The 25,715-nt window shown below is 35.9% G+C and overlaps 1 protein-coding gene across 1 annotated transcript in view; it reads right to left on the reverse strand.

Annotated features, from left to right (window-relative positions):
- The window catches only part of LOC121653495 (collagen alpha-1(XXIV) chain), a 92,836-nt gene that overhangs the window by 17,934 nt on the left and 49,187 nt on the right, over positions 1-25,715 (reverse strand). The window contains exons 17-39 of the mRNA XM_042007024.1: positions 24,917-24,970; positions 24,375-24,428; positions 22,458-22,511; positions 20,123-20,176; positions 19,996-20,049; positions 19,169-19,213; positions 18,954-19,007; positions 18,174-18,218; positions 15,444-15,497; positions 14,294-14,347; positions 13,137-13,190; positions 12,302-12,355; positions 8,527-8,580; positions 8,373-8,417; positions 7,579-7,623; positions 5,382-5,435; positions 4,671-4,724; positions 4,506-4,559; positions 4,223-4,276; positions 3,261-3,314; positions 2,815-2,922; positions 2,289-2,342; positions 207-314 (exon numbers count right to left, since the gene is read on the reverse strand). Coding sequence (XP_041862958.1) covers positions 207-314; positions 2,289-2,342; positions 2,815-2,922; positions 3,261-3,314; positions 4,223-4,276; positions 4,506-4,559; positions 4,671-4,724; positions 5,382-5,435; positions 7,579-7,623; positions 8,373-8,417; positions 8,527-8,580; positions 12,302-12,355; positions 13,137-13,190; positions 14,294-14,347; positions 15,444-15,497; positions 18,174-18,218; positions 18,954-19,007; positions 19,169-19,213; positions 19,996-20,049; positions 20,123-20,176; positions 22,458-22,511; positions 24,375-24,428; positions 24,917-24,970 — 1,314 coding nt within the window. The remainder of the gene's footprint in view (positions 1-206; positions 315-2,288; positions 2,343-2,814; positions 2,923-3,260; positions 3,315-4,222; positions 4,277-4,505; positions 4,560-4,670; positions 4,725-5,381; positions 5,436-7,578; positions 7,624-8,372; positions 8,418-8,526; positions 8,581-12,301; positions 12,356-13,136; positions 13,191-14,293; positions 14,348-15,443; positions 15,498-18,173; positions 18,219-18,953; positions 19,008-19,168; positions 19,214-19,995; positions 20,050-20,122; positions 20,177-22,457; positions 22,512-24,374; positions 24,429-24,916; positions 24,971-25,715) is intronic.

Below are 25,715 nucleotides of genomic sequence, written 5' to 3' on the forward strand. Positions count from 1 at the left end.
TTTTTCATTGTAAGAATAATTTAAATTAAATGACATAACCAAAAAATATAAAAAACCTAACTACTTGGTTTAAATTACTGAAGAACTCTTCAGAGAAATACTTTTTACTTTGTTTGCTGTTGTCTGGGACTTTGTTAACATCAAAGTGTGTCTGAAGACACCGTATCACTCATAGGTAAAAGCAAATAAGAAGAATGGGAACTAACAGGTGTGCCTCGAGTTCCTCTGGCACCTTTCAGTCCCGGCTTGCCAGGCAGCCCAATGTCTCCGCGAGGGCCAATCTCCCCAGCAATGCCTGGGGGACCTTTCTCTCCCTGAAAAGATTTAAAAGCATCATTTAAACAGACGACAGAAATACATTCTGTTTAACTGCTTTTTATAAAGAAAACAGTAGGACAGGGCGATATGACTTAAAAATAAAATCTCAGATTTTTTCAAACCAAATCCAATTTCTGATTTGAATGGATTTATTTTTTCTTTACTTTCTCAAAAAATATGTTAAACTTATTAAAAACAATATTGAAATTTAAATGTTTATTTATATGAATGAATGACAGCAAAAAAAAGTAAATAACATCATAACTTTTCTACCATATAAATGACTTGAATTGCATAGAGATATGCAACAAAACTGTTTCCGTGATCTCAGTCCATCCTTTCATACGGGATCCACTGCAGAAATAATTCTCATCATGTAGGTCGAGAGTTTGTGGCCTGAAGTTGTCCAGGCGTGAGTGACGGCTCACTTCACTGTTTAACTGTTTATGCTTTCAGACAAACATCATTCTGGTGCAAGGGAGGGCTGAGTCTGCTGTTAACTATGGAAGCCCACGGACAGCATTTGTAGTGGTTATAAAAAAGTTTAGTTTAGTTTAGTTTAGTCCAGATCTTTTTAAAGCAAAATAATAAAACATAATACAACATTTTCAAGCATAACATTTAAACAAATACAGATAAATACAATAAAAATACAACAATATTAATGGAACAAAAAAAAAAAAAAAACATTTGAATAAGTAAAATAATGTATCTATAATGTACCATGTGTTTATCCTTCTAATATAAATCGCACTATATCGCTCCTTATGTATCTCACATAAATTAGGTTTCTAGAGAATATTGCAGTTCCCAAATTAAGTGACCAACAAAACCTAACCTGTAGACAAATAATAGCCTTTGTAAATTATTTTATATGTGGTTATATGCAGTGTGAGCATATTCCAAAATGTCACAGCTCTATACACTACAATTCTCTTAAGTGCATCAGTTCTTGGCAATGGTAGAGTACTCAAGGCAAGTCTGGTTGCATTGGCATGTCTAGCATTAGTTGGTTCTAACATTAACAGCAAATTATTTGGTTTTTGAACATGAAAAATATTCAAGAAAAATGTCACCTGACTGTAAGCCATTCCCTGATCAGCTGTCAACCATTACAAAGTTCAATGCATCCATTTAATACTAAACCTACCAGAACAGTGCAGGACTAGTCGCACCGCCCTGTTCTGCATGATCTGTTGTTTATGCAATTCTGTCTTTGAAGCACTACACCATACTAGGCAGTAGTCTGAGCAAAATAGTATCAAAGATTGCACAAGAAGTTTAATTGCCGTAACAGTAACAGATGTGTTGCTCTTTGTATCATTGAGATACTTCTACGTTTTTTTAGTCACCATTTTGTTCATGTGTGAATGACCAAGACAGTGTTTCATCTATATTCCCACCCAATAATTTGACTTGTTTAACATGTTCAATAGTACCCTGTACAGTCAGATGAAGTTCAGGTTTAGGTCTTATCATATAACCCAAGTCAAATATAATACTCTTTGTCTTTAGCACATTCGGCTTCAGCATATTCTCCCATTTAGAGACCAAAGTTATGTCTTTTTGCAATAGCTTATTCACATACTGAACATTTCCAGAGACATACATTGTAGTGTCATCTGCATAGATTTCCATACATGCACTCTTTAGTACATGAGGTAAGTCATTCACATAAATGGAATACAGTAAGAGGCCTAGGCAACTCCCTTGTGGAACACCACTCCTAAGAGTCGCAATGTCTGAAATACAGCCATGAAATTGAACACATTGTTGTCTTCGACGCAAGTAACTTGCCATAAGCTTAATAGCACCTTTCCCAAAAATGATATGCAAGTAACTTTTTTCATTAATGACTTGTGATCTATTATAACAAATGCTATAAAAAAATCCAGGAGTACAGCTCCAATCACTGGCTTGCTGTCAAAAGAGGAAAAAAAATTCAGATTTTCTTAAAAATAAATACTTACTTTCTTTCCGTGCCGTCCTCTGTTTCCTGGGGGACCCAGTTTTCCTTCTGGTCCCTAAAGAAAGAGACAAATTCAAATATATATACAAAAATCTATTTTTATATTAAGAGGCATAGACATGCATCTCTGAACTCCAACAACTTTGTAAATTCATTTGATATTCCAGCAAATACTGCCACTACAAGATAATGTTTTTGACATTATTAGTATTTAAATATCTTGTCAAATCAATATGTATGTTTAATAAAGAGCAGCTATTGCAGAGAGCAGAGTATGTGTACTATGAAGGGCACATTCTATAGTTTGTATTTCAAAACAAGCAAGTCTTTGGAGAGGACTTTGACATCTGTCAAACTATTCTAGACAACCAGCATATATGAGACAGTGCTTTTAGTGACTCTGCAGTAAAAAGTCTGTGATAGACAAGCTTATTTTTTTCTGTGTTTAACATAAGAAAAAAACTGAAGTTAGCATCAAAGGATTAAGATTCTGGCATTTTTAGTCTGGAGTCAAAAATTAAACATACACGAAAACCCTGCTTCCCAGGTAATCCGTATGGACCTTGGGGTCCAGGGTCTCCTTCTGTCCCTTTGTCCCCTGGCTCCCCAGCTGGCCCAGAATCACCAGGCTCACCCTGACAGTATGAAAAAGATAATGAATGATGCAGTGTGAAAGATTGTTATGGTGCTTTAAATTACTAACAGCTGGATCAGTGAAAAATATTATTCATTTTAACCTCTGTGAAAGAGTTTAATTTTTATTTCTTTTATTAGAATTAATATCCTACCAATATCCAGCATTAAATTGAGTCACTTGATTCGTTAACACTTGGGTTAACCTCTCTGAATACTGAATTATTCTCTGGGTTAACCAGAAGATTTTAGAAAATTTCCAAAAACTCTTGTTAACCTTGTAAAAGAAGAGTGAAGGTAAGTTAAATAAAATAAGCTTTTTTTTATTTCTTTTGTTTACCTTGGCTCCATCTTTCCCTTGAGGGCCATCTTCACCAGGTGGACCAGGAGGACCCTGTTAACAAATTATAATTGACAACAAAACCTCTTCACTGTTACAAACATTGACTTTATTCCAAGAGAGATGTTCTTGTCAGATTCCCACATCCTGGAAAAATTAAAGACAATCTCAACAGTTTTTTTTTTTTGTCACTTTTGTCACTAAAGTTTGAACAAACTTTTGACTGGTACTGTACATAACAAAAAAGTGTGTGTGTTTACTTGATTTACTTAAGCTGACTGATCACATATTAAGTTCAAGAAAATGATTCTGTATCTGTCAGTGAAAGGGATCATGTTGAGGTTAAACAGAGTAACACAAACCAAGAGGTGTGTGTTACTATGTGGTTTGAAGTATTAAGTCAGTAAAGTTCAAGCAGTTCTAGTGCTTAGTAGATATATTACTATTTAGTTAGAAGAAGGGTGCAGATATGTGATGTCATCTGTTGGTTGTTCTTAGCCTCGAATTTTACATTTTGGCTGGCAGCAGCTGGGATGTCTGTCTTATTTATTTACTCTTTAACAGTACAAAATGACAATCATTCTGTGTGAAAGACTGAGACCATAAACTCTTTAGGAATATGTTCACTGGGGTAAATAATTACGTAGAAGGAAGATTATTTTCACATCATTGTCTGGCATCTCGCTTTATTTTTTCAACCAATTAAGTGCCCCCTGTTGGCCTTTATGAAGAATTCAGGTTTGAGGTTCTTTCACACTGGCATCCCTTGTAAAACCTGGAGGCAATATTTGGGACATATTTGTTTTGTTCATTGAAAAGCAGTTCCATAGTTTTACTTCTTTGCACCAGTAAAATTTGACATTAATGTCCAAAATAAAGTTGCGATGTAAATATTCATCTGGGATCCGGGATGTTCAATTAAACCAAAGGAAAGAAGGAATTAGTGGATAAATTGTACTTACTCTAATTCCCTCTTGCCCCTGTTCCCCTTCATTTCCTGGAGGCCCAACATCACCCTGCAGTTAGGCAAAAGACAACACTCACAATATGCTCTGTGAAGGTTAAATACTATTCCCCAACAACACTACTACATACTCAACCACAGTTTTCTCTACCAGTCTTCAGCTATGTCGGGATCAAACATGGATTTCCACTTTACCAGAAAGTGATGGGAACAGAAGCTCCTTATGTTTTCTGAGAGGAAAAAGTGCAAGACCTCAAAAAATATAGTAATAATTTACTGGCCTTTAACCCTGGCTCTCCAACAGCACCCAATTCTCCCTCAACACCTGGAACACCCTGCAAGAATTACACAGAGAAAAGACTGTGATGTTTTTGACATACCATTTAAAGCCCAGAATCACTTAATATCGGGCTGATAAATAACCCTGAATATTTAATGTAAAGTACTTCAGGCCCTTGTTCTCCATCAGGTCCAGCCTCTCCAGGAGGTCCTTTGGGTCCCTGAAAAAAACAAACAGAAGAAAATTCTCACCCCATGCTTAGAGCAAACTAACACAGTGATACGAAGATGTCACCATCAGACTTGAATAAAATACCAGAACAGACCTAACACAAATTTTAGATTCAAATGATAAAACTAACACATATCACATTTTTAATTGCATGGAAAAAGAAAACTGGGAGGTGGTAATGCCTAGAGTAAGAAAATGAACATAATCCAAACACAAGACGAGACTCATAACATAAACAGTGCCTCTAGGTTTATTGAAGGCTCTCATCCTCACACATATCTTTATCTGATTGTTTGACATTCTTTATGCCCCCCGGGCAATGGTGGATTTCCAGGAAAATCAAGAATTTGAAGACTAATCCAACAAGGAATGCACAAGTTAGGGAACATATAGTGCGAAAGTTAAAAATGCTTATTATTATTTCATTTACCATTTATTTTAGGATCAACATAATCAACATCAGAGTTTCTTCAGTGTTTATTAAATATTTCTAACTTTTACAGCTTCTGGCTTGTGAAACCTTTGTGATCAAGTATCATTCTGGTCATGACTAATAATAACAGACTCCAGACAAGCAGATTTTTGACAGCGTGTGGTGTGTTTGCAGTTTCATGAAACAACCACATTAAAAGGAAAGCATACTCACTGGTTCACCATGGGGCCCTTTCTCCCCTGTGCTCCCTGGAAACCCTGGTTTACCCTGGAGACACACGCGTTCATTTTGAAAGACAAACAATGATGTTTTATTCTTCTGCATAATTTTAAAAACAGGCATGAAAAAACTTGACAGAGATCATTATCATCATCACTTGCTATGTAATTACACTTCCAGTACACTTTGATGTTGCATGACACCAACAAGCAACACATTTGATGCTAAACAAAAGGACTGGATTTCTTGTAATATCTATCTGTTGTAGCTCAAACACTGTGTTGTCAAGTTTAGACAAGATTGCGTTATATGAGACAGAGAGTATGTTTGTGTCTGTAGGATTTGTAGTTGTGTCTGTAAGTATTTGGTTAGTTACAAAATCTTTGTTGTTTTACCTCAGTGCAAACTCATGGATAACATGAACAATCAAAATGTTATTAGCACACAGATTTTAGTGTTTTGCATCATTGCTCATCAGCTCTGTTGTGTATCATTTGAATGTCAGTGGTGAAAATTCACCTTAATACTCCTCTCAATAGATCTCAATAGTGATCTAGTTCCATTTACAGCCTTACATGCCTAAACCATACCAAAAATCTGCCTCTATTGTTTCTGAGATGATTTAGTATGATTTGGATCATGAGCCCTTCCTTTCATTCTCCATTGTCTTCTCATTAAACTATCCTGGTAAAAGTAACAGTAACAGAACACTTTGAAGGTGTGGATCAAGGCAAAAGTCTTACTGATCAGTTGTGATTGGTTTGCATCTTTCAGATAAACCTTGTGTACTCTCATTTATGCATGTGTCTTGTCTCCTTAAGAAAATCATTGATTTGGTTTAATGTTTTTTGTTCTTTCTTTTTTTGTGTGTGTAGTGCCTTTAATTGTTTAATAGCTTGTTCATTCTTTTTTTAAGAATCTGCTTGTGGTCATTTGACCTCCCTTAAGGTCTATATTTTAAGCATAATGATGGATAAAGGCTTCCATAGTTTTCATCAACAGCACTTTGGGCAGCATTCAAAAAGCTCTTCTAAACATATTTGCTTTTGTTTTGTTTTTTTCACAAGAACTATTAATTTGTATTAAAATTTACCAGACACAAGATGGCGCTATGACTCTATATGAAGATAAATTAAGCTTAACCATGAACAGCCGAAAAAGCAGCAGCAAAGGCAAATGAGGTCTTTAAAAGTTGGATGATTTATAACAGTGTATAAGTTATGAGGAAGATTAGTTAGTGACAGTACAGTACATCAACAGCTTCTCTAACAGAAACATTTGGTAATAAAGTGGATATAAAAGTTGTTCTCCACCACCAGATTAAATGCATAAGATCTAGTTAATCACACAGAGGTCCAAATAAGTGCATGACAAAATGAATGCATTGTGTGTAAGAGCATATGTTGAAAACAGACTAAAAGTGAGTGCATATGCATGCACGTTTCCAAAGTAATTTTTAGAAATCCAAAAGTGTAAAATGTTTAGCCAAAATAGAAAGTAGCCCATTTATTATTTGAGGGGCAGCCGAAGCCGCTTAAGTATGCATGCGATGGCAAATCTAGTTATTAAAGGAAGAAATACACCTTTGATATATTGTAGTTCTCATCATGCTGCCAAAAGTCAACTGTGTAACACTAAACAAGATGCTGAGTCAACATTAACTCTTTTCTTCAACAATCAAGTCAATTTATTTTAACCATCTGAAAGTTACTACACTCATGATCCAGTAAATGTGAAAATATAACTTGAAAATATTTTAAAAAGCACATCATTGTACACATTTGTATTACTAACAATGCCAGTTTTTCATTAAAACTCATTATGAATAGAAGTAATAAAAACAGTTAAGTTTTAATTACATGATCACACTTAGCTCATACAAGCATGTCAACTATTTGCAGGGCAAATACCTCACACCCATACAAAATGAAAAAGAAGTAATACACAAACACATGGCAATGAGCTTGAAAGAACCAGTGAGTTTCAACTTTCACCAGGGTGACTTTATTACTGTGAACAATTTAAATGATTACACACTGTATCACAGGTGGAAAAAGGATGTGGAAAGTTTTTACGAGTCTGTTTTTCCGCTGTACCCACAATAATGCATCTTGGTAAACTGAAGATGATGATTAAAGCTCTGAAAGAGATATTCAGCTGAAAAATTAACTACAGGTTGAGCATTACTTACAGGCTTTCCAGGAGGGCCTCTCTCTCCTGGACTCCCAGCTTTGCCCTTTGAAAAGAGACATCAGTAATTAATAGATTAAAAAGAAGCTTAAATCAGAAGTTTATTATGAGAAAAAAAACATTTACACATAAGTTTTCAATGAGCAATTGTAATCAGTGATATTTTCTTTTTATATAGTACTATTATATTCATAACCATAAATTTGCCTGCACTGAAAACAACTTTTACTCAAAATGGGCCTGCTGTTATAGATTACTTCTGTGTGTTTCCCAGTTTAGACATTGCAAGCACATTTCCCTCAGCTAGAGTCCTTTACTTTAGTCCTGCTACTCCTCCATATGCAGTATTTAGCTCAGGTTTCCTTCAGACAAGCAGGCAGCAGTGCATTAGAATGGCATTTGGGTAAAGCCATTAAAGAAGCAAGAAGACCCTCTCTGCTAATGAAGACTGATTCAAAGCCTGCAGACATATAAGGCCCAAAGGGTAACATGAGATATTGTTGAAAATCACATGTAGCAATTACTTTAACACAAAGTAAATGTGTATCTTTATAAAGTATATGCCACCAAGGTGCAGCTGGATGATGCCTGTTTTATGATGGTGGTTATTGCTGGCTTTGGATAAATGACGCTTATAAACATGTCTTCTCGTTTTCTTATGAGAATGAAGCCTTCATTAAAAATCTGTCAGACATAAGATAGATGCAGGATCATGACATCATAAATTCAGCAGCCAGCAGAGGTGTGTTTTACTTCTCTATAAATATAGGGCAAGGTGATTCATAAACTACTTACTATAAATCCTGGTTCTCCTTTTTGTCCAACCTCACCCTTTTCACCCTGTAAAAATATATAGATCAGAATTTTAGGATAAAAATCTCAGCTCTGCTAAATTACAAAGACGTATAGGGAGTCATTTTGGATCAAAGTAAAGAATGTATTTATTTACCTTGATGCCTTCAGGACCGGGTTCTCCCAGTGCACCATCTGGACCCCGGGGCCCCTTTACAACAGCAACATTAGATTATTCTCTGTCCGTTATTTTTAAAGAAATGGCTGCACATTTAGCATCAAAGAATCAAACATATGTTGGCATGGGCATTGTACAGCATACCCAACTGAAATAACACCTCCAACAAAGTAATTAGTGTGTATTATTTGTCTGCTTAGGTGGGCTTCATCTCTAAAGCTGCAGCCTACCATCCACACAAGCATATCAGGGGTTTCACAGCATTGTTGCACCGCCACATGTGCAAGGTGACAGATAATGATCTGTGAATTCATTCAGAGACCCTGTTTATTCTTTCAACTCTTTGTCAGCCTGTTTTTTGTCTAATATCTTATATCTCAAGATTCTGATCCTAATCTGCCTGAGTCTCCGCTATTAGTCCAACCATCATACTGCTCGAGCAAATCTCTTTCTTTCAGCTTTCAGAGGAGACATATCCTTCTTTTTTATTTGTTCCTTCCTGTGGCATATCTGTTCATCTTTAATCTTGATGTAAGATTGCTTAGGCAACTTTTTTGATTTCAGTTTTCAATTTTTCCGTAATTCACATCAAAATTTAATCCAATTAAAACTGAATACAAATTATTTCAATCCTAAAATAACCCAGTTCAATCAAATTCAATTATTTCACTATTATTCTATTTATGCAATGCCATTTTATTAATAGTAGCCTAGCTAAGGTAAGCTACAGTTTGCTTTGCATCTATAGTTTGATTCAATCCCCCATCATGAGCATGAGCGGGGCAGTAAACAATATGCTGGCCAAACATTTACATGGTCATATGAGTCCTTAGAAAAGCAGTGGCACAAGTTAATTCACGTCATCAAAACCAACTCCAAACTCAATCTGACAATGCACCCTTGATGTTTTATGAGTAGAAGGACCTTCCACTTAAGTCAGGGTTAAGGGTTGCATGGTGGTTGTAAAATATGTATGTCAAACTTTTGCCTTAAGCATTTACTTTTGAGGTCAACATAGTACAGCAGATCTGTTCTTAGTTATTTGAATTTATGCTGATTATGTCAGACAACGTTAACTAAATTGGCTAAAATAGGAATTCACTAAATTGTCGAGTATAGAAATGACTAGATAACATTTTGTGATAATAGCCTGCATTTAAATCAGTACCCTATAATTTCTTCAATTGACAAATAAGACAGAAAAAATGTTATAAATGACAACTACACTGTGAATGTGGCTAAATGTAATAATAATTTAGGTATTGGGGCCACTGAAAACAGGAGGACATTGATGAAAGTTGTGCTCAGGCAGTGCTCAGATAGTTTTTATGATCTCTAACTTCTAGGATTGCATATTGTAACTGTGGAAATAGCTAATACACAGTTCTTGCCTTTATTCTGAATTTTGCTGATATTCTCAGATGCATGCCCAATTGCTCATTTAATGTGAATTTGGTCATTTGAACTGTCTCACTCTGTACAAGGTATTGGCTGTTATGCACGGCTCTGATTGAAGCCAGTGCTAATGTGGGCAGAGCTCTAGAAAAAAAAAGAAAAAGTGCCTTTAAATAAAACAGTGTTCCAGTGTTGACACGAAATTTAATGATGATAAGCTATCAGATTTTAACTATCAGCACAGAACAAATAATAAAAAAACAAAGTATTGGAAGGGAACTAGTGCAGGTAATTTGGTTAAACATTTAGTTCTTTTCAAGTTGTTGTATTAACCTTTTATTCAGAAAAAGTACATATGAAGTGTGTATGTTTACTTTCAATTAGTTCTGGCTCAATTTTTTTGCTTGTTTTATTTTCACTGCCCCATAACAGATTGTATGACTCAGCAAAGGAGGCAAAGTGGGCGAGAAGAAGCCAGGATTTGAGGATAATTACATCTTATCCAGACTGGATGGTGAATGTAACAACAAACTGACATGAGTGGATTAAGCTGAAAACAAGTTGTAGCATGTTAAGTGCTGCCACATGTCTCTCTGGGCAAAATACTGAAGAGTGGGAAAATAGGTAAACAGAAGACAAAATAAGGTAACGACTTTCAGTTATGAAACTGTTAGGCTGCCAAAAACAGAGAAAAACTATCTTTCAGAGGCTGAATTAAGCCTGGTACACACATAACAATTTTTTTAATCTTGTGAGATTTTTTATCTGGTTGAGACCTCACACATGAAGATAAAAAAATCAGTTTTGAGTGGTATGCTCTGAAAATGTAATCACAGAACAACACACACATAACGATGCTGTCCCGCAACTCATCTACAATTTAGTCCTCCGAAACGAACAAACATCAAAATGTAGAAGAAGAATTATAGCAACAACTGGCAATAATTGAAGAAGAGGAAACATATTAACAATAGGAAAACACAACACCCAGCATTGAAGGGGAAATATAGGACGAGGGAATGATGGTGGTCTTGGGACTATTGTTAACAGAAAAAGCCAGAACTGAAAAAAATACCAGGCCGGAGACGGCCTTAACACGGACTTTATTTACTTCTTTGTTCCCCAGCCAGCTCGCTCCCTGATTGGCTACATTTCATACCACGTCACCACCCACGCAGTCACAATGCACGAGTCGTCGGCGTTCCTCAGAAATCGGCTCTGAAATATTAAACATGTTCAATGTTCTCAATTGTCGGCTATGACCCGTTTCAGAGCGGATTATCGGGAACACACCACAGACCAAATGGTGATTGGACAGGGAAATCTCACAATGACTGAGCGTTTGCCGTCCAAGGTCGGGAAGAGGCGAAATCGGGACAAAAACAGCCCGAAGATCGTGATGTGTGTACCAGGCTTTAGAGCTCTGAACACTGTGTTCAGACCACCTGCACACTGATAACAACCCCTAATAAAACACAAAACCTTGTTTTTCACCAGACTGGAAACCCACAGAAATTTTTTTTGGTAAAAACAGCTGAATAATTACAGATTGTAACAGTCATGCATTTGAAATCATTGACATACTTGACCATATATTATATGACCATATATTTTGACCCCTAGTTTTCTTGAATGATGCGAATACATTAACTGATCGGTACTATTTTAGAAACATTCAGTGAGTACTGCATAAAAATCACATTGCCTACTTGTACAGCAAAAAAAAAAAAAAAAAAAAAAAATGTCTAGAAATTATTATCTGCCATGTTCATTTGGAAATTTTCACCTTAATGTTTTCTAAAAAACATCATCTGATATCCACCAGGCCTAATTTTCATACTTTGTAAGCACAAGATCATGATGATATAAAGACTTACTAAGAGTCATACAAGTCTGTTTAATTAACAAATAGCCTATAATTTGAGCTTTTTGGAACAGTTTAATTTTGTTTACTTACTAATTAAGACAAGCTCAATTTGGTATAGCTCCATGAAACCAGATCTCATGTCAGAAAGTCCTCTTTGCTACTTAATCTGTAGCTGCCTTTCTCCTCTCAACCACACGATGGCCTACTAGTATTACCTTCCCTTTCTATCTGACATCGCCATAATTTCTTTTAACATGAGATTCACAGCTCTCATGAAACAGTTGTAATTATACCTACGAAGACATCCAGGCCAAGTGGAACAAGAAACACATGTCTCTAACTACTTTAACCTCTAGTTTATGGGAATCTGCCTGTGACGAGAAAAACAGCACTTCTAATGAATGAAGTTTTACTGGGCTAAATTGAAGTAGACTCACAAAGCATACAAGGGATTGATACAACTCATGTCCAAAAGCTAAACACAGCTCTTACCCTTCTACCTTTTGGACCAGCAATGCCTGGACTGCCCCTTTGTCCTTGCAGACCCTATGAGAAAAAAGATACGGAAAGCACAAAATGGAAAGCACAGACATGACTAAAACAGGAATTTTTTTAAAAAAAGGGGAAAATAAGTTTTATGTTATCACGATCGTTTCTTGGCTTGATGAAGTGTGTTGAGGGTGGACTCTTGTGATTATATTTAGTTAAACTATCATCACTATTCCTATAAGTATTACTACTGAGCTATGAGTCAGTTAAGACGAAGTCTTTACATGTCTGGACAAAACTGTAAGAAACAGGAAAACGCATCATATAATCCCCTTAATTTCATTGCACCCCCAACTTTGTTTATCCTCCTGACTACCAGTAGTTCAAATTTGTCCTCTGTGGGGGAAATTTGTAAACTTGTAAATTTGTGAATATCTCCCACCCACTGCATTCTACTGAGTTAACTCCTTTTGCTATCTACAGAGGGCGTTTAGGGCTTTTCAATGATACCAAATGTGAAGGGGTGGGGCTTTGGTACCTTTTGGTAACAAAAAAAATGTGATTGGACAATATGTTTTTTTTCCTGGTAGTCAAGAGGTTATTAGTCCAAGTTAATATTGGGAGTTAGGTATTTATGTTATCCAGTGTAGATCTGATATGTAGAAGCTAGAGAAACAAAAATGTTAGCAAAGAAAGATTTTTTTTTAATTAAAATATCTTCCAGAAAACAATTGAATTTACCTTTAAACATGCATTAACTAGAAATTTTACAATCTTTTTTGCATATCAGCACATAAAATAATTTCTGAGACGTTTGTAATGAGGGTATGTAACTTACGGGTGCACCTTGCATGCCGATGTCTCCTGGACTTCCTGGTAACCCTGGATAGCCCTTTAACATAAGAGAATAAAGGATAGACATGTAAAGAAAAAAAATGGTTAGCATTATACAAAAAACACAAGATATGCTCCCTTAAAGCTTCAGTAACTTATGGAGAAGAGGTACAACAAAACTGAAAGATTAAGTAAAATATGATTATATCTGCAACTGGAAACTGGCAGATGTGTTTTGAAGAGCAGTGTTTTGTACTACTTTGTGTTAAATATGTTCCAGGTCTACAAAAAAAAAAGACAAAATCTAACAAAGAACAATACTGAAATAATAAAGCGAGCAATGACAAAGTGGCTAAGATTGACAAAAAAAAGAGAAAAACCCTGAAAAGCATAATACCTGCAAATCATCTTTTATAGCAGGCAGAATGTGGTGATGTGAACGCTAATCTGTTAACAAATGGCCCAAAGCTTCTGAAATGACCTACTACATTACAATACTAACTGGTTCACAACTGGTTTGCCTCAACTCGTATCATGAATCACACATTTCTCTTGTTCTCTCTCTTTCACAGGAACACACATTAAACATAGACACACAATAGCAGCAGTTAAAACCTCCAACTTTATAGCTTGTTACTATATTAGTCATCCTCTCTTCTAGCCAAACAGTCATTCTAAAAAACCACTAAGTCACCCACTTATGTCAGAGTTCTGGCCAAAAATGGTAGACATGATGCTAAGCCAAGGCCTTTAGAAGTTAGAGATACATTTTCATTGTGGGGGGTGAGAACATGATGTGCTATTAACCTGTACAAACAAATAGATAAATATTTATCAAACCAATCTTTTAGAGGCGGAGACAGGCCTCCTGTGTTTGTCACATTCATACAAGAGCCAAATATCAAAACTATAAGGGCATTCTGAGACATTCAAAAAAAAATTATTTAATTTGTGTAGTTTCACATAATATACAGGTTAGATTTAGCCTGTTTTATGTTTATCATTCTAAGACTATCTAAGCTGCTCTAAGACATTAGTTTAGAGAAAACTGTATTGACTGATATTTAGAAACCTTCTTTCTAATACTTTATTTTTTGGTTATTTGGAAACCCATACAATGGAACCAGAGCTCAGCAGGATGTCCTGAGTGACTCCACTTACCGCTGGTCCCTTCTCTCCAACTGGACCTGTTGGACCTGGTGGTCCCCGGTCACCCTGGGATAAAATAAGACAATAAAAACAAAATGAGATAATTTGAATATTATACTGTGACTTTCAAAGAATACCACTTAAAACACCTTAATAACTTATGAAATACATACAAAAAAGTCATGAAGCTGGAGAGGAACTTCTTAAACATAGAAGGTTAAAGCAACAGCAGGGTAAGGTTTGGAGCAAGCAGATACTGTTCATCTGGGATTTCTTTCATTTAGCATACTTAAAGCTTGTGGTAGTAATGTATTGATCATTCCTAATGTTTCTGGCATTTGTGACCTACAGCTATCTATTCACTTCAAGTCAATGTAATGGAAAGACTTATGCATTTCCATGGGTGGTGCTGAATTAAAAATACAACTATAATGTTAAAGGAATTTGTGGGCTGTCAGGGTACGGCTGGTGCTGACATACTGAATCAGGAGGAGGATTTTCTGTAAGTGGAGTTGGAGGACAAGCAAGAATCTGACAAGCAGATGGCTTCCTATCACAAGAACATGTTCTGACAAACGAGCCTTCTGAATAGGAAAGAAAGGGCAATAGGTTGAGATAGAGGGAGGGAACAATGGAGATGGAAGGTAAAAGGTGGGAGTTTTTTTTTCTTTTGGAGGATTGTCAATAATCAACACCCACTGGGCTGACAAAACCATCACAAGCGACAGAGCATTTTGTATTCAGCTAGGAAACATACAGAAGGACTAGGAGTAATTTCACACAGCTCATGCTTGTGCGTTGTTACTCACAGCCCTGTTTTAGAAGTGACACAAAAATTAGACACAATTAGACTTCTATATGTTTTTAACATTAAATTACTGGAAAATCTGTCCAACTACTAAGATGAATATTTTTCTTGAATTAACTTTTAAACAACTTGGTTCAGTAGACCAACAGCTTTCAAAAGCACTTATGGTGGCATAGGTTTGACAATATTGATATTGATGTGAAAATAAGAGTGTTTATACAAGCATGTGTTCCGGGGCCTCTGGGGCCTCAAGCCAACACTGCTAAACACAGGCTTAATTATAGGGGTCTGCGACTGACAAGCAAGCAGCTGATGCTCTCTGACAGCCTAATGACAGAGAAACACACTCCTTACCTTTTCACCAGGAACTCCTATCACCCCAGCTATCCCAATTAGGCCTACTGGACCCTGGAAAGGAGAGGAGGAAAGAAATAGTGTTACACAAAAACGCATCAGGATGAAGTACTAAAGGTTAATTCCCAAGCTGTCATGACACCTGGAATGCAACAGGTCGTGGATTACAATAGAATATTTACGTCAGCAAAAACAGAGGTGCTGCTGATTTCAGAAGAAACCTGCAGTGTGGGTGAGTTTAGTTTCACTACTGTTACATCTAAAGACAGATTCAGGTTAGAGCTGTCATAATGTCAGATTTTACAACACAGTTACTGCAGCAAAAACTGTTCATTGTGACCACATCATAACAATATAATACAGAATTAAAAGAAAACTGAATGAGTGTTTAGTTTCCTTATTTGACCAATTTGCAGTAAATAACACTGCAATTTAATCAAATGAGATCACCAGTATTATTATTTAGATAACAGTGTGACATTATTGTCAGCATTGGTATTTTACATGAGCTAGATATCAATACAGCCTTGTTGAGACTCGTGGATAAGTATAAGATAGAGAAATAACACTTAAACAATAACAAAAACTGAGAATTACTTGTTGCATATTACTTACAGACCAACCCAAACTCAGTGCATACTACCCCTAAATATACTGACTAGCTTATATGAAGGTCCTTAAAGGGAACACACTAGGAAATGTACTGTATATTTGGGAGCTTTCAGAGGAGCTTAATCACTTCCAGATCAGTCATCTGGGAAAGGGGCTTCAGCTTGGAACAGTGCCAGTCTTCCCAGTAGATAACCTTAGGTTCAGGAATAACAGCAGAATTTATGGGTGCCTGGTTTAACATCAGAATTGTTAACTTTTTTTTTCTTTTTCAAACTTAGTCATTGAGCTTACATTTATAAAAAAAAATAAATAAAAAATAAATCATGAAAATGTACTAGAAATAAAACTGACATGAACAAACTCATCACAAAGCAAAAACCAGAATACTGAAGTGCCACAGTACATGGTCTATGTGTTAATGTAATAATTCATAAGCCTGCTTGTCTCCGGATCATTGTGGCCAACCACTAAAGACAGTGTGGTCAGACTGTGGTTGTCTCTGTTGTGTGGACCAATACTTTTACAGCGTTGACACTTGACACAGTTAACAGATTCCAAGGTTCTTATATCACCATAAAGAGAGAAAATGAAGCGTCTCAACATGAGATGAAATAAGCGCGTACAAACAAACCAGTAAATAAACATGATGAGGCATTTTTTTCATTAGTTATGCCTTAACTCAACCTAAAAAGCCTGACATCTTGAAAATGTTTCTCATATATCATCACAATAAGAATATCATCCTTTGGTGCTCAGTATTGGTTTAATGACAATGAAACAACCCAGCCTACAGACAACAGAAGCTCTTAGCTGAGCTCATATACTCAGAATATGAAGTGGGACTGCATAGTACCATGTATCAAATAACAAATGGAAACGGTTTTAAAAGGTTTTTCATTAGACAGGGCCCTGACGTGGAACCTGTATTCTGGTTTCTCAGACAGCACAACCCAGGTTACTGAAGTACTAATATAACCATTAACTTTACAGTTAGGAGAGAAATACTACTGAACTCACACAAGTGTTGGGGTACAGTCTTTACACGTGCCTTGAATTAACATCTTGAGTCAATGAGAATCAAAGCATACAGGTTGACAAATGTGCAACATTTCACCTGCAGTTACTTTTGGTTTTGCTTGCTAATAAATGTTTTATATATCATGGACTTAAGGGTGACATAAAAATGGAACTCTCAGCAGCTAATCCAAATTGGCCAAAACTGCTTTAATCTCTTAAAACCTCCATTAAATTTTTACTTGAAACAGTTTATGGGAGGCCTCGTGGTGACACAGGGGCACTCAGAAGAGACAGGTGGACTAATGCTTCATAGCATCAGCCCTGGGTTAAAATGTTCTCTCAGTTTCTTACACATTCAGTTTATCAGGAAAGTGATGTAATGGCATTCATTAGAGACTCCATATGTTTTAGAGACTTTTTTTTCCACTCTGCATAGCTCCACGGTTCCTGTTTGGCTTCAAAGGCCCCTCCACTCAGTAACTGCCTAATGCCTCTCATATGTGCACTGCGACAACACACTCCGACATGGCCCACTTGGTTGCCTCTTCTATGCACAGAATGCAAATATTAACATTAAGAGGCCCCAAGAAGGAACAAGCACACTTTTGAAGTCCAGAATTGTTTTCTTGAGGATTTTTCAAGGAGGAAGCATTTTCCTGCTTTTCTTCAGGGTATAATTGTTACATTAATATTAATAGCAGCAAATATAGCAGTGTTATCTTGCAGTTAACTAAATCCTTTAGAAACACACTTTGCACAGATTGTTTTGGCACACTTGCAAAATCACTTGATGGACAATAATTCTCATCCTTTTGTAACAGCTTTTTCATCTTTTATTGAGCCGTTATTATACTTTGCACAGACAACAAAATGTGCTTCCTGGCAACAACAGAAGCCAAACACACTCTTGTAGACTTTAAATCAGAAACAAATGTGCAACCTAAAAAATATCACTTCCATAGAAGGTCTTTGATCCAAAGTCCTCTTAACAGTAACAGTAAATCAGGAAAACAGCAAGACATGAGCAAGTTTCGACTTTTACTCTTTTACTGGGATTGAATAAAAGGCTTCAAATCCACTCCAGGATAGTTGTGGACTTACCTGTGGTCCAATTTTTCCAACATTTCCTATGTCCCCTTTCTCCCCCTGCAAGCAGTAAACATAAAACAGTGTTCTGATTAACTGTTGTAATTAAAGAGAGCCCCAATGACTTTCCTGTCTTACTTCTTGCAGGGTACTTAAAGGCTATTTAAAGTGTGAGAAGGAACAAACACATTAACATCATGGGACTGTGAATAATTTCAGGCTTTGCCATGTGCTGCATCCCTATGGGCCTGGTAGAAATTATTTTTCTCCTAATTAAGACCATCTTTCCAACACAGTGTGGGAGATTAATGGGACAGAAATCCTGAGACAGTGTTACAATGACATAAGCAACAGATCATTATTTAGAATAACAAAATCCTAAAAGTTTTAATACTTTGACAATATGAAAAAACTTATTGCATTCCAAAGACAATTACAAGACAAACACTGAAATAAAAATAGCGAAAAACAAAACAATTCAACTACGATTGTTTGTAATGGGACAATAATATTGTAAAAAATATCAATATATATTGAAGCAAATCCATTAGATTCACATTTTTTTTGTGAGCAGAAGCCTTTAATGGTGGAAGCTAATCTTTAGACACTGGGAATCTCCTATTATTTTTTTAATTTCTTTCAATGTTTTACTATATGATATTTTCAAAATAGTTCTGATTTACTAATCAAAAACTAAAAAATAAACCTACTCTGTGATTATTTGTCATCAGATTATTTGTCATCAGACTTAAATGAGTGATAATATGCTCACACACATTATAAATACTGACTCACCTTTAAACCCTCAGGGCCAGGTTCACCAATGTGGCCTTTCCTTCCAGGTCTCCCCTACGATAAAGGTAATAATAAAAATAAAGAGTGTTTATCAAATGTCATCTACTTCTTCATGACAGGACATCCAAGATAATTGTGCTTTTTCAAACCACCTGCAAAAAGTTCAGCATGGATGTCTATGTGTATTTGTATATATTTAGTATGTGAGTTCTTACAGTAGGGCCAGAAATGCCGAGTGGGCCCAGTACTCCCTCATCACCCTGCAGAAGAGCAGTACAGTTAATCAAAGACAAATACTCTCAAAATACATACTCACACATCAGAGCACTTTTCATTACAGGTATATGCATACCTATGGTTAAACACACACAACTGAAACAACAAAAATATGGACAAATTAAAATGTGCAAAAACTGATGATGAACAAAAAGCTGAACATTGAAGATGTCCTAAAGATAGGTCTGATACCCATCCTGACATAACAATCTCACCCACTACCCCGACTACAGCTGTTTTACGAGTTGTTTTACAAAATGAAATCCTGTAAGTAACAGTAAAATATTTGTTTCTATATGTATACTCTTTGGGTATCAAATATTGCCTGTGAAATTATTGGCTAACTCAACACCTTGCAAACATGTGCCAGCTGAAGGCTCTAACTATCAACACAAAATTGTTTGCATTGCACACCTTCCAAAGGCTTCTGTTCTTTTTTCCAGGTCTGGAAAATCTTTCAGCTTTGTTTTTATAAGCACCCAATGGTAAATCATGACTTCACCTGGTGGAACATGCCCTGAGAGATATCACAGAGAAAAAACATCTTCCACTCTGATCTGAGCAGCAACTGATCTGAACTGCAACTGTTTCACATATGACTAGTTGCAACAGAAGCAGCATATTAATCAACCGTGCTTTGGTTTAATGATGACATGACGATTTCTTTACAAGCCATATTTTCCACATTACTGTGACAGTGAATAAAAAACTGTGCAAGCAGGCAGCTTGCACTGTGCAAATTTATTTGGGTGTGAAAGGATCTTACCTGTATGCCTTTTGGCCCTGGCGGGCCTTGAGGCCCTCGTGCACCCTGCAAACCCTGAAACACAGCTATATGTGTGAATTCTAATCAATAACTGAAAGCATCACCCTTGAACGGATAGAGATGCTACCTTTAGTCCAGGTGGGCCATTTGGTCCTGGCACTCCAATATCCCCAGGAAAACCCTTTCAAAATCAGAGGACAAAAATCTCTTATAATTATTATTATTTTTATTATTATTATTATTAAGAAAATGTCACATGTTTCAAGAACTTGGGCTTACTCCAGACCACTTGGTGTCAGTAATGCACCAATTTGTTTTTGACAAACGCCAACAAAGAAGAAGAAGAAGAAGAAGAAGAAGAAGAAGAAGAAGAAGAAGAAGAAGAAGAAGAAGAAGAAGAAGAAGAAGAAGAAAATATTCTTATCAACATAATTTCTTTGTCTTCAGTCATGAAATCACTGTAAGCTGCAGGTGTAGCCTGAGATGAGTGCAGTATGGTTAAATTATTCAGCTAGCCGCAATATCAGACTCTCCAAGGGATTTTTGTAGCTCTCTAATCTTTTAATGTAATCATAATCTTAAGAAGGAGCAGCCATAACAAAGGCATTCCCTTGGCTTTGTGCCTATCACATTACACACATTCTAACAAAAAATACAGGAAATGTTCATGTTTTATAGCTGCTTCTGTTTTTGGGATGGTTTATATCTTCTCTGTATTTAACAATATAGACTATAAACACCATGCATTTCCCTTTGGATCTCTAAGTTTTCAATAATGCTTCCCATAAACAACACTGAAACATTTATATCGTACAGTAACTACAGCCATCTCACACAGTGCAGCACTTCCACATCCTAGATTCAGTTAAAAATTAACCTTCAGGAAAGTAGGTTAAATTTACAACACTGCAAGTACTGTAGTTTTAAAGAAATAGAGGTTCTTACACCTTAAAGCTGCTGTTTTTGGCAAGTAATAAAGGAATACTTCTGCAAATGGCATTGTTAAACTCTTAAGCATTAGACAAACAGAGAATTAAAGGCAGATTGAGCAGACTGACAGAAATCCCTCTCGATAATTTCATTGACACACTATATTGTAAGTGGATGGTGTGGTGGTGTATTTCTCTATAGAAACAATCCCTCCACTGGAATCTCTGAGGCTCCTTTTTATTTGGTTGTGTTCTCAACGTATTTGTGCCGAAAACCTTAAAGGAGACATTTTAGGTGACAATACTTTTTCTAGGGAGCATATATGCGACATCAAATTAAGAAACTAAAATATAAATACAACCTAGATCTGAAACTGTAACATCCAGTGAGCAATTCAGATTTGCAGGGTAGTTACATCAATCTAGCTTTTTCACTCTGCATCTCCACGTCATTTCAACTTCAGAAGATGTTGCATTCGATGTACCTCAGAAGTCCCTTGCTTTTCGTTTTGGGATTAACATAAAATTCCATCACTAGTTATATAGTCCACTTACAGCAGAAATAAATGAGCTAATACTCAGTATCAGTACTCTGTTCAGTGTTTAACATCCCAAAGAAATCAAACCTCTAACTACTGTTCGTTAATATTTTAAATTTAATATTAATATTACAAATTTGTCCATAAATGTACAAAACTTGTAACTGTCAATCTGTGGTTGAAATATTGGTCACACAGGCATCAGTTACATCTGTTACACTCTCTAGTAGGGCTGGGCAATATATCGAGATCAGAGATCAGACGCAATATATTGTTTATATGTAGATAGCTTGTTTTGAGTTAAAAGCATCTTTTCTTTTGCATTTTGTACAGCTGTATTTTTGTTGTTTTAATTTAATATAAAGGTACTTTAATTTCAGTCAGCTGTTTTAATGCACATGTGCTGCTGATCCTTAATAAAAGTGTTTTTAGCACTGAAGGCTGAAAATTAGAGCTGTCTCTTTGGTTACTTGACAAAAATATATATATATATATCTATATCGAAATATACATCATATAAAAATACTGAGGTATAAGATTTGGTTCATATCGCCCAGCCCTACTCTCTAGTGCATGTTTTAACAGCTTGGACAGTTCGGCATATGACTCATAACGAGATTGTGCCCAAAAAAAGCAACTATTCACGTCCTGCAATGTATTTAACAATACAATAGCTATTCAAGTATTTTTCTGCTGGTAGCACATGCTCTGAGCTTTGAGGCGATCCCATAATTAAGTGGTCCAAGGATTATTCCACATATTAAATAATAAAAGAGGCAGACCCTGAAGAAGAGAGCAGCAGAATGGAATCGTAGGTCATGTATTTGGATAAACAGTTGGCTGATTCGTTATTCAGAAAGTAATCGCTGTGAAATAAACTGTATATTAATTTTTATCTCTGACAGGTGCAAGGGTCTGAATTTGATATATGCTTACAAACAATAACCAAACAGCATCCCTTTAAGACTTGGTAACAAGTTAAATGTGCTCCTACCTCTGGTCCTGGAGGCCCAGGTAGTCCTTGTGGCCCAATTTCTCCAATCTTACCCTGTTAGAAATACAGTTATAGATTATAAAGATAGGTAGGAATTATTTTACAACTTTCTATTATTTAGTTTTGGTTTAATTTTATACTAAGCTTTTTCCCAACTTTTCGACATTCTTTGCACCACAGAGACAATGCTTTCACTTTATACATCTTCTGAAATAAATTTAGCTGTCATCTCTCCACATAAAGTTATATTACATTCCAGTAGCTTAAACTATTTAAGAACAGCTTAATTACACTAATTGGTAAAGAACAAATAGTTAGCTCTAAATGGGGCTGTGTGAAAAATAACAGATTCATTTCAATTAGCCATTTCTGATGATTTATTCATATGAAAAACTTTTTCTTTATTTTAATATCCACTCTGCTTTTCAGAATGGGCTTAGCCATGGCCCTATCTGTGTTCTACAAAGACATACACACACACACAGCTTGTACCAAACAAAGGCACAGTGTCATTGGTTTTTTAAACTGGTTCTGTTTTGTGACCTCAGACTCGGAAAGAGTAATTACACATTGCAAAATTTCTTTAAAGGCTGTTTCTATCAAAAGGTGACATGCTACTGAATGGGAAAAAATTCTGCTCTCTACAAGATGTACAAGACAGCGGCAGCCCACACACTCCCACGCAGAGACAACCCACATATGGAGAATCATTTTTACATTGTATCCTGAATGATATGAAAGGGGCTGGAACAAAGCAAACATGAATGCAGACATTTTACATATGAAATTATGCCCATATAAATGGTGGTAAAAATCTGACTTTATTGGTGTACTGAAAACCCAGGTTTCTGCTACCAAGCTGGAAATATTTAGCAGAAGTTGTCCTGTACCACTGCACACATTCAAAATAGTTTTTGAAGCCAACATGCAAAACACATAATATTAAATTAAGCTTTTGTTTGCACTATACTGTACCAATCCCAATGGGGGAAATTAATTTTGTAATTGCATGCAATGTTAAATGTATCAAAAGTATTTTGTCAAAATATTAGAAAAAAGACTTGAAAAAATCCTTTAACTTTTTATAGGCGCATGGCCCAGCCACACTATGATGCTGCTTGTACACTTTGTGCATCTGCAGACATCAAATCTAAATTCACATCAGTCATTCAAAAGACACTCAGTCATAAAATGTGTTCTCGTATCTAACTTAATATCAACTTAACTGGCTACTCTCACTTGCTGAAGGCAATCCAGACAAAATGTTTTTCCTCATCTTTCACTCATCTGTCTCATAGAACAGATTACCCTGCTTTGGATCTTTCTGACAGATGTTTAAGTGACTCATATGTACTGCTATTTCCTTAATATGCAATAAACATTAAAAAAGAAAAAAAAAACAATAAAAGGCTGAATAGATCAAACATCTCAGAAGGACAATCTTTTTGCTGTTAAATGTTTTATTAACTATTAAGGCTTTGATAGTGGATGGTGCAAATTACAGTGAATCGTATCTTTTTCTTTCTAACATTTGTCATTACTTTGGTTTAACAATATTAGTACTATACCTAACTTTAGAAAACACATCCGTTGTCTGGAAATACCTTGCAGAGGAGTTTTTGGTGATTCTTCCTTGTTTTATCTTAATTTTGCTCTTCTAAAACATTGACTAAATTATTTGTCTGTAATGACCTTCATTTACTAAGTGTGATATAAAGGTGTGATTTTTTTGGATGTGAATTTAATTCTGTTTTAAAGCTAACAAATACAAAAGACTGAATCTTGCTGCGATCCACCGTTTGCCTGGCATCGTTGATAAAATTTAACAAAACCCGTATAAAATGGCTCTAACTCACATAAAAAAGCAGTTGATTACAGAAACACACTTTCAGTTTACATGCACTTAAACACACATACCGGTGGTCCTGGCTTTCCTCTGGGCCCAGGGGGACCAGGTGCACCAGCAGCACCCTGAAAGATAAAAGCACAAAAGTCTTAGACTAGTCACACACACCGTGAATGATTCTGCTTTCATATAGAGGCGTGCGTGTCTGGATGTGTCCATAATTACATTCATTCATATAGTACAGGCATTGTCTGATGACATCATATGATTAATGTTTATTCATCAACAAGGCATGTCTGTGGTTGTGGAACTCTTCAGATTCACCTTTTACTCATTTAGAAATCTCCCACAGATTCTCAGTTTCTCTGATTATTTGTCATAGCTGGCAAAAACTAAATCAACTAATTCTACTTATTAAAGAAATCAATAAAAAAAGAGCTAATGTATTATTTTAAAAGCACTATGAAGTGATAAATATATCCACAAAAAATGTGAGCATTGTGTTAAGATTTGACAAAGTTATGATTGGTAAAATGTAATGCTTTTTCATCAGTTTCTCAAAATGATTGAAATCCAGACTTGTGATATGTTATGCTTATGACAGTGGACTCACCTTATCACCTTGGTATCCCATCTCTCCTGGTTCGCCCCTTTGTCCCACTTCACCCTAGATTTCATAGTATCATACATAGATATAACAATACTGCCCTGCCACTCTGATCATATAATAACAGCAGATTTGAGATAGACAGCTTCATTGTGAAGTGTTTATAGTATAATACATGCACAGCATTAAGTAATATTCTTAAAAACTGTAGCCAGAAAATAATATTTGGTCATTTGTGGGTGAAATTCCTTAAGAAGGGAAAGAAGGAAGAGTACACAGTTTAAAGGAAGCATTCACTGCTGTGCTTTAACCATTTTTATGCCATTTTAGTTGTGATTTTCATACTACAGACACTGTGAATTTCTTATTAGTATGATTGTTTTTCTATTCTACTCTTATGATCCATAATCTGAATCACAAATTTACTGAACTAACACAGTTGATGGATTAGTTTTGTACATGATTACCTGTCACTTTAACTTAAGACCAGTAGCACAAATGTTTTTATTTTTATTTCACTTTCATTCCGAAAGTAATAATATGAAGAAGTGGTTAGCTGCTTGCTTTAGTCTGCTGGTCCCATCACTGTAATTTGCCATCTATCATGTCATCTTTATCTTGCAACTAATCATGCTTTTGCTTAATTGATGTGTTATAGGAGAGTTTGGACAGGATGATAAACTGTGTGTTTAGTTTTACTAAAGGCTTTTGCTTTGCTACAAAATTAAGCTGCTTCTTACGGCCTAGCTGAGTCCTGTCTAGTGCCCTTCTGTCTCTAGGTTTCCTCTCACTCTAATCAGACTCC

The sequence above is a fragment of the Melanotaenia boesemani genome, chromosome 14 (genome assembly GCF_017639745.1).
Source record: "Melanotaenia boesemani isolate fMelBoe1 chromosome 14, fMelBoe1.pri, whole genome shotgun sequence".
Taxonomy (NCBI): domain Eukaryota; kingdom Metazoa; phylum Chordata; class Actinopteri; order Atheriniformes; family Melanotaeniidae; genus Melanotaenia; species Melanotaenia boesemani.